Raw genomic sequence first — 16,511 nt, 5'->3', positions numbered from 1 at the left:
AATTATAAGCCTGAGGATTAGAAGTCATGAGTCGACGGGTCTCTTCAGCGTGAGGCATACACCCTGTTTTATGGCACTGCGAACACTAAACCACTAACAGGCCTCTTGAGAACCACAGCGTTGGCCCCGAATTGCTGCATGTCTGCACTCTGAATAGATCAGATCTCACCCACACTGATCTATTTGTGTTGACAGCCCCTGACAGCTTAAGTGCCATTTGTATCTGTACAGGCTGGATCACTCAAATAGAGACGTATTTGCATCCAAGACTAAAACGAGGTCTTGTCTAGATTACATTCTGTCATGCTGGGAAACGGAGCAAATTGTGCCCGCTCGTCCCCCTCCTCCAGGACGTGGATGGCTCAGTCAGCGACAGGCTCAGGGAACATGTGTTACACCTCTGAAGTGACAGTGTAATTAACCTCTCTTGGTGTTGGAAGGGGAGCTTGGATCGAGACCTGGTGTACCTGTCGGTCCCCGATGGTTACGGTTGCCAGCAGACACTGGGTCAACATAGAGCATCACCAAGGCAACAAGGAAGGCCACCTGCCAAGGCCAAGCTGACCTCCCCCTCAGTTTCATCCTGAGAGAGAGAGAGAGGGAATGGAGCAAAAAGAGGCACAAATGGAAGAGAAGAGGAGGAAAAGGTCATCGTGAGGGGTCACAACCTGTACCCAAAACAAGAAGAGAAAAAAAAACAGGAGGCAACAGCAGAGCACACAAAAAATATTGTTTTTTCCAAGAAGCAGAAACAATGTGAGAGGTAACTGTCAAAGGTCAAAGGAAGCAATGAGAAGCTTGAGAACAGACTAGGCCTGCAAAAAATGTCCTTCCTACATACTACAGGAAGACTTAGATATAGGAACTGCGGGACCTGTGTGCTAAAAGCATCCTGTTAGTATAAAGTTTTCAAATTTTCTTCTTGGAGCTGCAAATTACAAAAGGGCTGACTTTACAAGAGCTAGAGCAGAGAAACATGTGTAACCCAGAAACAGTAATACATGGTAAGAGGCTGAAACTAATCACTATGTTAATGATTGGACTTTTTTTCTGCTGTTGCTTCTTGATTAGCTGGTTAATACTGTTAAACATGTCCAAAAAGGCCAAAGGTGAATTGTTTCAATTTCTTGTTTGTTTGTTTGTTTTTTTGTGGTAAACAACCCAAATCTAAAGCTTTTAACTTAGGCAGGTTTTCACATCTGAGCTGCTACACTGAGTGAACTTTGGATTTGCTGGAAAAAAATAAAGTTATTCATTTATCTAATCTACTGATTAATTATTTATCAGTTAATTTAAGGGAAAAAAAATGAAAGCGTCTCACCATGTTACCTTGAATTGTAGGAACTTGTCAAGTCATATAATTACTCTGTTTTATTGTTAAAACAATGACTTAGTTAACAAAAACCACAGAACAGTAATTAGTTGCAGCACCAGATGTGTTTCACTTGCCAGTAGGTGATGCGGGACACCATCTCACCTGTTGGTCATCTGTCTCCTTTGGTCTCGCTTCCACTGTGTGGCTTCTTTATGAACAGCGGCTACAGGCCATGGCTGCATTCACGCGCACCACCTCAAATGACCTCCTCCTTTTCTTCTTCCTCCTGCTTCCACCTTTTCCTCACCTCAAACAGAAGAAGGCTCTGGAGAAAGGAGGTACAAAGACATGCTCAGTCAGAGAGGCCAGGCTGCCCTGGAGTTCCTCGGTGGCCTCGGATGGCCTTGCATGAAGGTCTACACACACAAACAAGCATACACCCGCACGCACAGGGGGCGGAGATGTGAAGGCCCAGATTCTGTCAGATCCATTGTTTACAATAGGTTCACCTACCCCCAGGCTGAATGTGATCCCCACTCTAGACATCACACGTCTCTCCCCTTCTCCCTCACAAACCCTCACACTCTGTCATGTGCGTAAATACACTAATCAAAAAACTCAAAACGTGAGTGTGTAACACACTAAAAATTAAACTGGGTAGAAAATAGGTCTGTTTAACAGAAACATGCCAAAAAAAAGCAGTCTAAAACATTTTCTTGCAACAAATCAGATGATCAAACAAGCCATGAACACAGCCTTTTTCTCTCTCCCTCTCTCTACACACACACACACACACAGAGCACATTTACACAGTGTTTGCTAAGTAAATTCAAAGCCTATCTAAGGACAGCAAGAGAGGCCCTTCTAATTACAGCTGAGTGACAGCTACTGATGCATGTTGCTGTCTGCACACTCTCATACCCACACACTGAGTAAATTACCATCCCGCCATAAGAGTGTGTCAACACACCTCTCTTTACAAAGGGACAAACTCTGCAATCTAAATGAAAGACAACAGATTCACATTAATAACGAAATGTTCTCTCCCTCCTCGAACCTTCATTATTCATCATAACTCATTGATATGCAGCTCAGTCCGCTAACATGCTGAGAAACTTCCCGAGTAGATAGGACTCCCGCCACACCTGCAGCCATCTATGTAGTACCACTGCCCCCTAGTGGGAAAGAAGCAAACAGCAAAGGGCATGAATCTCATGAAAACAGGAGGTTGCTTTGGCAAGAGTGAGAAAGTAGCTGGGCAGTGAAAGCGAGCAAAAGATCATGTGAATGAGTTATTATTATTGAATTATCATTGAAGGCAGCAGCAGCATGGGTTAGAGAGAAGAGGGCAGATACACACAAACAGATATTGTTTGTGTGTTTTCAATTTATATTTGTATCACAGTATCTATACTCCTGTCTATGTATATGTATGTGTGTGTCTTTGGGTTGTTGTTTTTTTTCTAGTACAGTATCCAAGTTGTGTGCGCTGTGTGGAGGGATCAGGCACACTGCATGATTGTACGATTGCATGCAAGACTATTTCACATTCCTTTTTAAAGGCTGGGTTATGGCATGCATTTTTATCAGCTTTGTTCTCTGAAACACTCATTAAGAGAGCACAGTTGTGCATGTGTATATGTATGAATGTGTGTTTATGTGTGTGTGTGTGTGTGTGTGGTCTCCAGATGCAGCCCACTGGGACTCAGTGAAATATGCCATCAGTAACAGCAATACTGTCACCTTTATTGTGTCTCACACAGATCACAGATTGTAGCCTTTTAACTGTGTAATAAATGTACCTTATATATACTGTATATCTAGATCTATTTGTATCTATTTGTGAATAAGTGTGTGAATCAGCAAACATACACACTGCAGTAAAAGGCCAAAGTCTCTGGTGACATTATGTTAAAGCAAGATGACGTGTGCGTGGGGCTCAGCTGGTCATCATCAGCTTGTTGTGTTTGGCAGGAAGGACATGCACACTTTAGCAAACAGTGTAACGACATCCTCAAGTTTATCTAAGAACATCAAGCCTCACTCTTTCTAAAATAATCGCTGCCTCTGTATCATCACTTCCACATCCTCCCTCACCAGGCGCCTGCAAGGTCTTGAGGCCTGGGTTGTGTCACTCCTTGCAGAAAACACACACAGGACTGACACGCAATGTCATGCAATGAGACGATCCTACCTCTGCCACAAATACATCCTGTGTGCCCTGCATCCGAACAGCATCATCTGCCCGTGCTCTACACGCACGCGTGCACAATCACGAACATGCACCCGTGAACTTGCAAAATTATACTTGCATGTATTATACCGCATACAGTCTCTGACCTCATCAGGAAAGATGTTTGCTGTGCATCAGAAATAAAAGGCTAAGACACTTCCCGCAGGAAGGGTTTACCGTGACACCGTGCTGTTTGTCACTCACAGATTATATCATTTGTCAGGGCAGCACAGGAAGTCGCGGCTCGGCAGAACTGCAAAAAACAGGCGCCATACCATTATTTGATAGCTTCAGTGTCTCTTGCTTTGTATGTACCAGTGTTCATAGGCAGGCTTTGTGAAATTTTCTGTAATATTAAATATTATGTCTTTTAAAAATGAATGAGAAACAAGAAGGAGATTTGTATCTGTTGAAGTCTGCTTCAGATTATTGACGGGATAGTTTAGCCATCCGACTGACTGACAGGCTGATGTTTGCCTCGCCAGCCACCAAAAAGATGATGGCGATCCATTAAACATGGTGGTTTGGACGAAGGAATTCTCAGCAACTAACAACAGCTGAGCGTTCTTGCTGCTGAGCACATTTCACTAACACATAAAGTAACACAATCAAAATAAGCAGAATGAAATTAACATAAAAATTAAATGAGCATAGACTCACATTATGAACTGCACATTAAATTTTTTATGATCCCAAGGCCTTTCCTCTGACACTACCCCAAGACTGAAGATGCTGCTCGTCTGCCCAACACTACACGGCGAGAGGCAATGATAGTTGTTTAGGTTTGACTGTTTGTGTTATGTTGGCTGTATTGGGCCAATTGCGGCTTTATTTTAAATGCTAGATATTTACTGCTGTCAGATCATAAACATTTTGTCCCTGTGCAATCAATATTACAAATAAATATGCATTTTTTAACTGTGTAAGATCTGAATGGGTCTTATGGGTTTAAAATATATTTATAAAATATACATTTATATTACATGTGCATGTTTATTTGATTAGCTACATGAATAGCTTGCACATACATCACTGCAAGCCAAATAATGTATGGACAGATCCTCGTGATCAGTTACATAAAAACAGTATATTATTTGTCTTGTTTTTGTTTCTTTGTGATTCTTTTCAGAACTAATCCTTGCAAATTACATATTTAGCAGGAGCTTTGTGTACTGTTTCTTCAGCAAATAGATAATACAAGGACCTTGAACAGAATCTAAAAAAAAAATTATTTTTTCTTTTTTTTTTTTTTTGTGGAATATGTTCAATTTCATGAGACTCTTTTTACTTAGGCAAGATTGGTTTTCAGTATTGGATTTTAGTGGTTTATTTGGAATTTAAAACTATTTAAATAGAATACAAAATTCAAAGAAAACAGAAAAGTAGAGCTACCGGATACATGAACGTGGTCTCTGGGTGAACTCCAATAAATGTGAACACACAAAAAAAACAACACAATAAGATTGTAGACCACACAAGCATCACACCAGCATCTCAGTATGCTGATTTTCTCTGCCCAGACAAAGACCAAGCAGACAAAAAGCATATCAGTGTAAAACAAAGTGCATCTCCCTAAGGCGGAAAGATATTGAAAATGAAACGGGCAAAAGCACAAAGCCCAGTGGAATCTTACGTGAAGCGTTTCAGATTTCTGCCGATATGCACAGTATTATCATTCAGTTAGGATGTGTAATGTTCTGCTTCTATATATTTGTCTGCTTTCAGCTCTAAAACCAATACGGCATGGTGCTCCTTGCCATTTCCTCTGGGTCGCTGGGCAGATAGAGCTGGTGTGTGCCCACACACAAATGCACTTTATTACACACAGTGAGGCACAATGTACAAACTTAAATTAACACTGCGGTATGCATTCATATGGCACAGCCTTTTGCATTTGTCTGTCCTCCTTTGCCCAGCTCACTTTCTTCCTGCTTCTTGTTTGTTCCTCCTCACCCTTGCTCGCCAAAGGATTCTTGCCTCCGTGCATGTGTGTCTATGTGTGTGTGTCTATGTGTGTGTGTGCGTTTGTGCCTTTTCGTTTCTCTCCTCAGTGTGCAGATCAGCATCTCTGCTTTTTTCAATACCTCCCAACTGCAAATTCTAATGACACCCCAACAATCTCTCTGCTTCAACTCATAATGAAGAAGACATCTTAAAATGTCAGACATTACGCATGTGAGTCAGACACATGAAGGGCACGCATAAAATCCAGGCCACCCTTCAGAAAATCTTCAGAACTGAGGCATGTTTTGTTTTCACATTAACAACAGCGTCTACAGAATTTTTAGTTGATGCCTAAAATCCTAAATTACTTTGTTTTAGTTTGTTTTGTACTGTTAACATATTATGAACAGGCGTTTCAGTATAGTCTTTGGTAGAATCAGTATGACAGTGTGCATAACTGCATAATAAAATCTGCACTAGGTCTCTGTGTGAGGTACACAGCAGCTGAGGATTAATACTACGTCATAGCACATGATTCTTATAAATATTTTATGGTGGGGGGGGTCAGAAGGCACCTGAAAGATACAGAGCAACACTGAATCTGTTTACTGTCATCCACCCGCAACATCACACCTCCTCCACTGTATTTCTTCCTCCAATAAATCAGCAAGCAATTAAATGGAAAACCCCACATTTGCTGAAATGGCCAGGTGAGGAGACGGAGAGAGAGGAGAGACAGAGTTGTAAGCAACAGTTTGAGTTTGGGACCATTGCCTGGCACTGGTATCGACTGCAGAGTTCAGAGAATGGCCTTGGCACTGAGGTACCATTATGACTCAATTGATCGGCCTGCACTTAAGTCTAAATCCCACCTTGTTGCACAAACTATCGTCTCAGAATCCGGCGGCCAAGAAATATACGTGTATTTAGAGCGGTATGTGCAGCAAGCTAGAGAGTGAATCTATTTTTGTGTCTCTATTCTTTGGTGTGTTTTCCAAGGTTGTTCTTTGGCTCCGCTCTCATTCTCTCTCTGCCAACTTCTACATCCCCTTCTTTTCAGCACTTATCTTACTTCCTCTCCCTCACTGTTTTCCACTCCTTCACTTCCATAGATAAAAGCCAGAAATGATCAGAGTCCCACTATACGTTTCATGTGCTGCAGCAGGCGACCAGCCACTCCTGGGAGTCTGGATGCCGCTCATAAGCTGGTGTACACATGTCACCCATTCACAAACATGCCGTTTTACTGATACACCCATCTATGCAGATCACACCTGTTGTACAGTTAGATTAACTCAGCAGACGCACTTCTAAGGTTGCTAAATGTACCTGTCATGTTCCCACATTGCTAACAAGTGTCATTAAAGTGTTTTAGCATCCTCTTCCACTGAATTGGGCGGCAGGGAGAGGGAGTACGCTGTTAGTTGTTTTACAAAAGGGGATGAAGCGTAGGCACTAACAGGCTAATAAACATTAGCTCACTAATACAACAAGTCTGTGGCCAAGGCCCACTCCCTGGTTTCCTCAGTTTGTCATTTAAAACCTAGACAGCCAGCTTGAGCCAACATAGATCAGAGAAATCCTCCTCAGAGCTGCTGACAGACAGAGGCACGGTCCAGCAGTAAATCTGCCGCACCCTAATAAAGCAATAAAAGGCCATTAAAAGTCAGTGTCCCTCAGCGGTGGAAGATGGATGGAAAGGAGGAAAGAATAGGAGACACTTTTTGATGATTGTACACACCCACACCCATTTTGGCAGCTTTTCTTCCCCCCTTTCCACTCGAGACAAACTAGGTATCTGCAGTATTGATGCTTCTCTCTTGTTGTTACTCCTCTTTTATTCTAGCCATAGCTTGCTTTTGTGATAAAGAAGAAGAAAAAAACAAGTAGAGACTGTGATTTAGGGGGGTGAAGCACAATCTTTATGTACTGCTCTGCTCGCTCAGTAAGTTCTCCATTTCCGCAACTGATCTGCCTTCGTGCTAGAATGATTGCATAGCAGGTTTTCACATTTTACTCATCGTGTCGTGCACAGAAACAAATAGGAAGTAGCTTTTCACGGTCGCGGTTTTTTCAGTGCCAAATTAGTAATCGTGCACTCAGTGTGTCTGCATGGTTTTAGCATGATGTGGAAAGCAACTTTTTAGTCTTGTGTACATATTTCCTTGTCTGTTTTCTCTTTCTTTACGCTTTCATTGTAAGTATATGTTATATACTTCTTGTTTTCCCCAAGCCATAGAAGAAGCCTTATATGAAGAAGAAAACTGGTTAACCACAGTGAGGCAGGAAGGACACAGCATGACCTAGTGTAGTAATAAAGTGACAGAACCCTTCACCTTTCTGTGCAAAGAATAAGAAAATGAAAGAGTCAAGAGCAGAGTGTGCATGCTGCAGTGTATTGCTAACTCTGACTGGACCCTTCTTCTGTGGCTGCTGGTATTGAACGGCGGCCTGGAGCCAAACAAAAGGAGACCCGGGCCCTGACAGAGAGTCCCCTGAGAGCAGCAGCCATTCATTTTGTTTTGTGCCCAAATTATGATTAATGGAAAATAAACAGCCTTGATGTGGAGCTGGCTTTGATTTTCTTTGAGCTTTTGGCCTCTAGTTGTGCGTACTGCTTTGACCCAGAAAAAAGCACTGGACAAACACTCTCTGAACACTCTCTGGGCTGCTAGATTCGTTCACACAATTGTTTTAATTAAATGCCCACACAAACACACACACAGGTAAAGGAGCACATTCCCTTTCCCCTTCTTCTCCCTCACACTCGTGCAAACGCACACGTTATTTCTCACTCTCTTGCTGTCTGAGCACATCCCCACTGAAACTCAGATATGCAGACAAGTGACATCTTGATTATTTCAGTCCCCACTCCTGTTAATGACCAGCTTGTGTGTAATTATATTAATTACCATACGTGCCATGGCTGTCAATTGGCCAGTCAAATTAAAAAAGAGAGGTTGGTGCGTGTAGGGTGAAAGCAGGGGGAAGGAAGCAGCTTACAGATAAAAGAGTTGTAGACAGTGGAAATAGCAGAGTGGAAGGAATGAAAGGAGGAAAAGAAGTCAGAGAAAACAGAGAGAGGCCGAGAGTATGAGAGAGGTGTGTGTGTGGGGGGGGGGGATCAATTGTTCATTTTACAAAGTCACTGAGACGTGTCAGCAGTGTCAATAAGTGAATTAATTTGTCTCTGAGTCTTCGGGGCATGACACCATATCACTGTGCTCCCCTGAGACAGGCGGGGCCTTTAACCTCCTCACACTCTCACAAAGCAATTCTATGTGAGGATCATACACAGATATCAGGGACAGATCTACCAACAAAGGAAATTTTTAATGCAATTACACCAGTGCCTGTGATTCCATGTGGAAGCTCGCACCACACATAAAACCCTTTAGGAGGATTTTAGATTGCACAAATGTATTAGTGTCCTTGTGCGTGAGTTAGCTGTTGTCTCTGAGTCCACAAAATGCATTTGAGGAAACACATTTTTAAATGAACCCATGGTGCTATGTTTTTTAGAGGGCCCCAGATCCGATGGAAAAATAATATATTGTTCAATACAGGGGAATATGGGCAACAGATAGCACGCTTGCGCAATTCCACTTCATGCATGATTTACAGCAAATTACGGTTAAGTTGAATTGATTTGGGGTATTTACTCTCTCTCTCCCATTACTCCCTACACACAGACACACATTCCTCTCACCGTCTCATGACTATCATGCTCCTCCCTGTTGAATTCTTATACACTCATTCAGTTTCAGCATCCCATTCAGCTCCCGCATTAGGCCGTCTCTCTCACTTCCTCTCTTTCAACTCTGTGGGGGTTTTTTTGTTTGTTTTTTTTATCCCTTCCTCTTCTTCACAACTTCTCCCTTTTAAAGCTCCAATCCCGCAGGGGTGAAACCCTCTTTCCCCCTCACGAGCTGTTGCGTTGTTTGAGGGCTGCTGTGATGACCGCCCCAGGCTCTGCCGTCGCCACACGGCTTCTTCGCAGCGGCTTTACAGTGGACCCGGGCAGCACAGCACAGTGGGAGCTTTTCATAATCCCACTCACACACTCACACTGTCGCTCACAGTTAACAGCACATCTGCCAGCTGCCAGAGGGGCCGCGAACAGGGACACGCAGTCTCTCAAAGAGACACACACAGATGGACACAAAAAAAAATCCAAGCACACACACACACAAGTGGAAGCAGCATATTGCATCCAAGGTGATAGATAGAGCACTGTGGGTTGCAACTGTGCCTGTTCAATTACAATCATTACTATCACTTAGGGAGATTTGTCATGGTCAAAGTGAGTCGGAGCTACAGAGAATATCACCTTGAGGGCTGTAAGGTGGAGTTATTTTCAGTGTTTGCAAAGGGATGACGGCATTCTCGAAACTCTCTTCCAATTGGAAGTGACTCAAATTAAAACATAAATGAATTACTCCAAAATATACTAGCAAAACAGCTGTTTTAAAAAAATAACCCCTCAGTAGTACATGACAGATTCTTTAAAAGCTCCTGACACAAAGTGGACAATAATCCAATAACTCCTAGTCAAATTACTATTTTCAAGACAAGTGAGAAGTTTGAAATACACGGCTATGTCTTTCACCATTTCTCTTGAGCTGGACAGCAGGAGTTTTCATGTGGCGGTGTAAGCTACCAGTCTATGCAAGACCTGCTAGACTTAGTCAGAGGGCTGGTGTTATGACACCACACAGAAAAGCCAAGGCCTTGTTGTCTTCAACTGATTGACTGTCTGACAAAGGACAGGATGAAAGGTAAAGAACAACTGTGGCCCTCCAACAAGAGATCTTTACTGCCGGGACCAGCTGGAGCCTACTATGAGAAAATGATTGCTGTGTGAAAGAAAACGTTAAAACATGAGATGCTTTAAAATGCTTTCATAATCTGATAAAATGTTTGTTTGAGGTCATTTTTATTAGAAAGTACAGTGAAGCGTGTGATGCATGGCTCCTGGAGGTTTCTTTCTGTTAAAAGGGAGTGTTTCCTTCCCACTGTCACCAAGTGCTAATTCAAAGGGATTTGTTTGATTGCCCGGGTTTTCTCTGTATTGTTGTTGAGTCTTTACCTTACAATATGAAGTGCCTTGAGGTTGTGATTTGGTACTATACATACTGAATTGAATTGAATTGAATTGATGTATCGTTCATTAACCGATAGATACACTCTGGATATCATTCTACTCTAAGCCACCTTTCACAGTTAATGATGTATCAAATGTTATCCCCCTGGCCTGTAAGCACCAGCTGAACTTTACTCTTTTTTTCACCACAGGTCATGACTTCTGTCCACTTGTGGTTTTGTGGTTGAAACAAAAGTGAGATGCATACCACACTCTTACTTATTGATCTAATGTCGCTCCTTCCTCCATTAAAGTCATGGATCTCATATTTTTGAGAAGACACAATAGTCCTCTTAGAGCTTGCTTTCACTGAGCCTGGTTTCATGACGATGAGTGACGGCATTATTTTCCAGTGCTGTTACATGACGTCTATTCATGCTTTCTGACTCAATATCCCCAGAAGCTGCCTGAAATGAAAAGCTGTCCAGGACATTGTCATTTACAAATGAGGGTCCTTTCCCCTATCCCTCTCCCGGTGACATGGACAGTGACATGCCTCTCTAGTCTTCTTCTCTGGTCTTTTTTTTCTACCACTCCTTGTCCTCCTCCTCCTCTTAGTCAGGAAGAATCCACTTATCACAGAAATCTGTTTATGCCAGTGTGTGTGTGTGCGTACATGTGGAGGTGAGCTCCAATCTGTCACGCTGCTGTCACCTCATCAGTCCTACATGTCTAATTCTTGCTTATTCACATATCACCCACAACACCTTTTACACACATGCACAGATTATCATCATCATCATCTCAAATATGCAGTGTTCACCCCTCCGTCACACATAAACAAGTACACAGATTTACAAGATGCCATTGTGCAGAGTTCCTGCTATTACAGACACACGTCATTTCACATATAGGCTTTCTGTTTCTCCCTTTCGCACATACACATCTTTCCCTTGCATCATCATTTCTGTCTCTCCAGCTCATTTCTCTCGCCTCCCCTGCTCTCCCTTTCCTCCTCCTCGCTGTCGTGGCCTCTCTGCTTGGCTGTGTCCTCATGCACAATCACAAATGCACACAATCCATCCCTCCCACCTCATTCCCATCCAGTCATCCCAATCAGCTCTCTGTGGGGTAAGTAGATAGGAGGTTGTTGAGACATGTAGAGCAGAATAGTCTTCAGAGGATACCTGTTGTCCCATCACTGGGACCTGCTACAAGAGGAAGGGGGAGAAAAGGGAAGGGTATGGATGATAAAATTGTGTGTGTGAAAACTGTGTATGTGCGTGGATCTGGAGGGGGGCTGCGGAGGAAGAGAGGCAGAGGGGGTGAAGGGTGGAAAAGGTTGACAAAGACAGAGGAGAAGCCATCCACTGCAGACAGACGCACAGATATCAGAGTGCCACCCTCTTACAGGTGTTTGTCACAGCGTGTGAGTAAGTGAGCCCCTGGAGGATGGGTGGGTGACAGGGAGTCAGGTTGGAGAGAGTAATCTCCACAGGATTAAGAGTGCTGCTCCTGTGTTAATGTGACTGTCAATGAGAATTAAGTCTCCGGACCGATCCCCTCCACCAGGCTCCCCTCTCCCTCGCCTGTCGGCCCTGTCACACTAATGACACCGCTTTCTGTGGAGTGCCACTACCGGCGCACTCAAAACAATGGGGAAATAATTACACAATACAGTACAAATTGCAGAGCCGAGCCACAGGACGGGCAGGGATACACGCGAAGGGAGGGAGAGGGAGGGAGGGAGGGCGGAGGGGATGGGATGGGAAGGGATGGGAAGGGAAGGGAGAGGGAGGGTGGAGACAAGGATGACTAACAATTACAACACGATAGGGGTTGGGTCTCATTACTGCGCCCATTAACATGCACCGAGTAATTTTCCCCACTCGGGCTGTGTGTGTGTGTGTGTGTGTGTGTGTGTGTGTGTGTGTGTGTGTGTGTGTGTGTGTGTGTGTGTGTGTGTGTGTGTACTAGACAAAGACACACACACAGAGAAAGGGAGAGAAGAGAGAGAGAGAGACGCTTCTGTGCGTGTACGCCCAATAGAGTGTGGCCATTAGGTTCTGCAACACACCTCCTTGGCTCCGTGCGCAATCTGCTTGGAGAACCCGGCGGCACTTCATTTCTCTCTTCTACGTCTGAGCTGCGCGCGCCCCGCTATTCCCAGCCGATCTCAATCCATGCAAAGAGATTAGAAGGCGAGCAAAAAGAGTCTGGTCAGCGGATCAGCCTGGCGGAGCACTCAATAGGTGCTAAGCGGAACCGATCGCTTATTTAACCTCACAGTGATGAAACACTGCATCAATCTCACCTCATTTTTCCGCGATCTTTCTAACGGCACGCGCTGCACATTATCACAGGACGGACGGCCGTTTGAACGGGCTCGTCGCGTGTTCCATTCTTTTACGCAAAGCTATGAAAATGAGGAGACATGAGTGATCAGGAGATCGGCGAGGTTTTCTATGAAAATTACGCTGTTAATAACACATCGTTCCCCAGCAAAGCGTGTCCGCTGCGCTCTGAGCCAAACAGCAGCAAAGTTGCTTTCAGTTTGCCAGTCAGTCGCCACCTCTTCTCTCCCTGCTCGACATAGAAAAATGTTCCACATACAAAGTCCTCCTCCGACCCTAGCCTTTACGCTTTAGCCTACAGACCGCGCGTTATGAAGGAGACAAAGAGAACTTAAACGTGAATTATACTAATTTAATCTAAAGAGAAGGGGGTAAAACATCTTACCCAAATCTATAACCGCGATGGCATGATCTTTGGTAGCTGTACAGAGTCCAGGTGAGGCGATAGTAGAGCTTTGCCACTTTCTGTTTCAACTCCAAGGCGTTTTGTTTTCACACCAAACAGGGCAATCCTAGTAAGTCTTCCGTCCGGGTACCCGCGCACAAACACGCTAAAGAATGAGTGAGGAGATATGCTGCCACTCCGCAGAGCCAACCCTCCGAAACCGGGCTAGAAGACAGGGATCGCGTAATAAGGACGTGCTCCAACTTGCCATGATCTCGTTGAGTCCCATCTCAGAACCAGACTGAGGAGAAAGTCATCAGAAGTGCGTAATTCCCCCAAAGCGACACCGGGTTGATGACACTCCGCACAAGTTCATCTCGTTATGTGAGTCTGTCACACAGAGGCGTTATAGTCGCCGGGGAGATGCTGATGAGAGTGATGGTATAGTGATATAGGAGTGATAGTTGCTCTCCCGTCGCTCCTCCCGAGCAGGGATCGATTGGACCTGAGAAATGCGATGCGAGCCCGTCTTCCCCATTCAGAACACGTGCAACAGCGCCCGCCCAGTTCACCAGCTCCCTAGTACACCCCTTCTTCCTCACTGATGTCATGTAGTTTACAAGTAGCCTGGACCGTACGTATAGGTCCAAGGAGAGATGAGACACACGTCAGTGGGTTGTTTTTTTGGTTTGGTTTGGTTTGTGGGGGTTTTGGATTGCCATTAGTTAATCTTAAGGTGTTCCATCTCACTTTTGATTTCCAGAATTTTTAAACGCTGAGGTTATATTAAGTCCTGAAATTTCTTCAGGACATAAGCTATATGGCACAAGTTGCAAATCATATTTGAATGAGAAATCAGTGATGTCGACCTAAAAGGATTTTAGATCATTTTTCCCACTTTGGCTTGTTTGTTTAAGCCGATCAGTAGTTTCGGTGTCTGTTAAGGTACGAAGTACACGTACAATGCACATCAATGATTTCTATGGATTTGCCTAGTAGGGATCACAAGCTGAACATTCACACTTCAGTTATCGCCACTTCATTATTCGTGTACCCTTGTGTGTGTGTGTGTGTGTGTGTGTGTGTGTGTGTGTGTGTGTGTGTGTGTGTGTGTGTGTGTGTGTGAGTAGGATTGTCTGCTTTTGTTCCCGAGTGACTGACAGGTGCGCGACTGTGCAAAAATCGCTGACCTGTGCTCGTCAAATAATAGCCCACCTCGCCCCAACACTTCGCTCATGTTACAAACAGTGTGTGGATGTCAATACTTAGGTTCCTTGCTCGGATATGCACGCGGATGATGTAAAACTACCCACTATCACCACCTCCCTTTCACCCACCAAGATGTTAAACAGAATTTAATCACCGCAGCCTCTCCGTTACGCACCAGGAGACAGCCTATCAATTATTCCATCCCCAGAATATTCTTGTGTGTTGATGGCGATTGATTGCTTTGCGCTGCATTTGCAGTCGTTAAGACTTTGGGGATGTGGATGCCTGCTAACGACCCAAAAGTAAGGGCTATCAGACAGACTCAGATGTCTTCCTTGTCTTCTTGTTGCCAGCATTGTTGCGCGACAAGATGGACTCAGTGTCCGCTGAGGTTGTTTTTTTAATTGTATTTTTTGAGGTTATGGCTTTTTTTTTTTCTCTTATTGCTTCTTTAAAATTTATACAAAAATGAACCACGCGCCGTGAACCACATCATGAAGCATAGGTAATCTCAGGCACCTTCATCTGACACTGCCCTAAGCACCTTGGGACCATTTTTGCCCCCTGTGTATAGAGTGAGAAAGTCCAGTGTGTTGCTTTGAACCGATTAATCTTTGCTTGAATCTATTACAAATCGATCTGTCTGGCTTTGAACTGAGAACAGATTAGACATTGATGTAGGTTTGCAAGGAGTGAGGTACATGCAGCACTTTTACTCGCAAGATCCAGATAAAAAACATTAAACCGAAGCAAGTTTCCTAGTTTCAGCACCACGGAGAGCGCCAGACGCACTGCATACAAATTCAGCGAGTTGGACGGCTCCAGACTGTTCCGGTGTTCCGTCACCGGGCTTTTCTGTGGATTTACTTTGCTGTCAAGCGGCTAATCCACTTTGGAGATAAAAGTGGTTTAACGGTGTAAATGGTAAGTAAAGGAGGGGGCGGGGAAAAAGTTGATACTATATCCTGTTTGTAGCGGCAAGTGATTGTAATACAGTCCTGAACCCGTGTGTCCCAGTGGGGATCTGAGGCCTTTTATCTTAAAGTGAGGCAGCTAATGGATGCAACAGCCCACAGCACTTATCTCATCTATCGTTCGTCAGAGGGTCAGATAGTATAAAAGGAAGCTGCATCATGTGGACCTGGCCACTTTTCTGGAAAGCGCCGAATGGTGTGAAATTAAATTTCCTTGCGTTTTACCTCACATTGCATTTAGAGATTTCAAAGTCACCAGATTTATTTTTCCTAAAAAAAAACAACAACAACAAAACAAACCGTTTTGGCGTTTAAGCTAACATGAAATGCTAAAGGTCGCAGAAATGACCTTTTGTGTTGTGGAAAAAGTAAGAGTATATGCTTGAAGGCCTCCTGGCATGTCATGTAAAGAGAGAGACCAGGGTTATAGGATATCGTTTGGAATTATTCCACCCCCCACCCCCACCCCAATAACAGGGGAGAAAAACATTATGGAAATGTCTGTTCATAACTTGAGGAATATTTCTTACTACTTGATCGATATTCCTGCATTAATCCTGCTGAAATGCACTGTTTTTTCTGGTGTGGGCACGCCTGGAAAAGTGGCCATGGTAAGATGAGCGGGCTGCAATTGATTTGTCTGAGTTCGGCGTGAGAAATGTTTGTCTTTTGAGATATATTAGACTATGCTAATGATCGTGCTGCAAATTACAGCAAGAAATGGCTTTATGAAAGAATGAAGGACTGACGGCTCAGACGTGATCCAATCGCTTTGTTTGGAATTCCATCCAGTAATTAAACCTCAGTCTTTATTTGAAATCGCTCTCATCATCTTGACGCTATTATTAATTCTCACCGAAGAAAAAAAAATCCACATTTTCATGACGGGGAATAGCCGTAATGTGCATCCTTAGAAGTCTGAACTGAGGCCTAAGGTAGAAAGGCAAGACCTGACAGGCAAGAGAAGGAACCCTGAACAAAAGCTGTCGTGTGCGCACACATAGGGAAAGTTTT

General features: G+C 43.9%; 1 protein-coding gene across 1 annotated transcript in view; it reads right to left on the bottom strand.

Annotated features, from left to right (window-relative positions):
• Positions 1 to 13,804, bottom strand: part of tafa4b (TAFA chemokine like family member 4b) — a 37,745-nt gene extending 23,941 nt beyond the window's left edge. Inside the window, exons 1-3 of the mRNA XM_085273312.1 lie at positions 13,315 to 13,804; positions 1,478 to 1,640; positions 468 to 583 (exon numbers count right to left, since the gene is read on the bottom strand). Coding sequence (XP_085129438.1) covers positions 468 to 583; positions 1,478 to 1,557 — 196 coding nt within the window. The 5' untranslated portion in view covers positions 1,558 to 1,640; positions 13,315 to 13,804. The remainder of the gene's footprint in view (positions 1 to 467; positions 584 to 1,477; positions 1,641 to 13,314) is intronic.
• Positions 13,805 to 16,511: the final 2,707 nt, after the last annotated feature.

The sequence above is a fragment of the Mchenga conophoros genome, linkage group LG5 (genome assembly GCF_057382185.1).
Source record: "Mchenga conophoros isolate Kocher_MC1m ecotype Shallow Benthic linkage group LG5, M_conophoros_male_GT1.1, whole genome shotgun sequence".
Taxonomy (NCBI): Eukaryota; Metazoa; Chordata; class Actinopteri; order Cichliformes; family Cichlidae; genus Mchenga; species Mchenga conophoros.
This window is presented reverse-complemented; position numbering and strand designations above follow the sequence as displayed.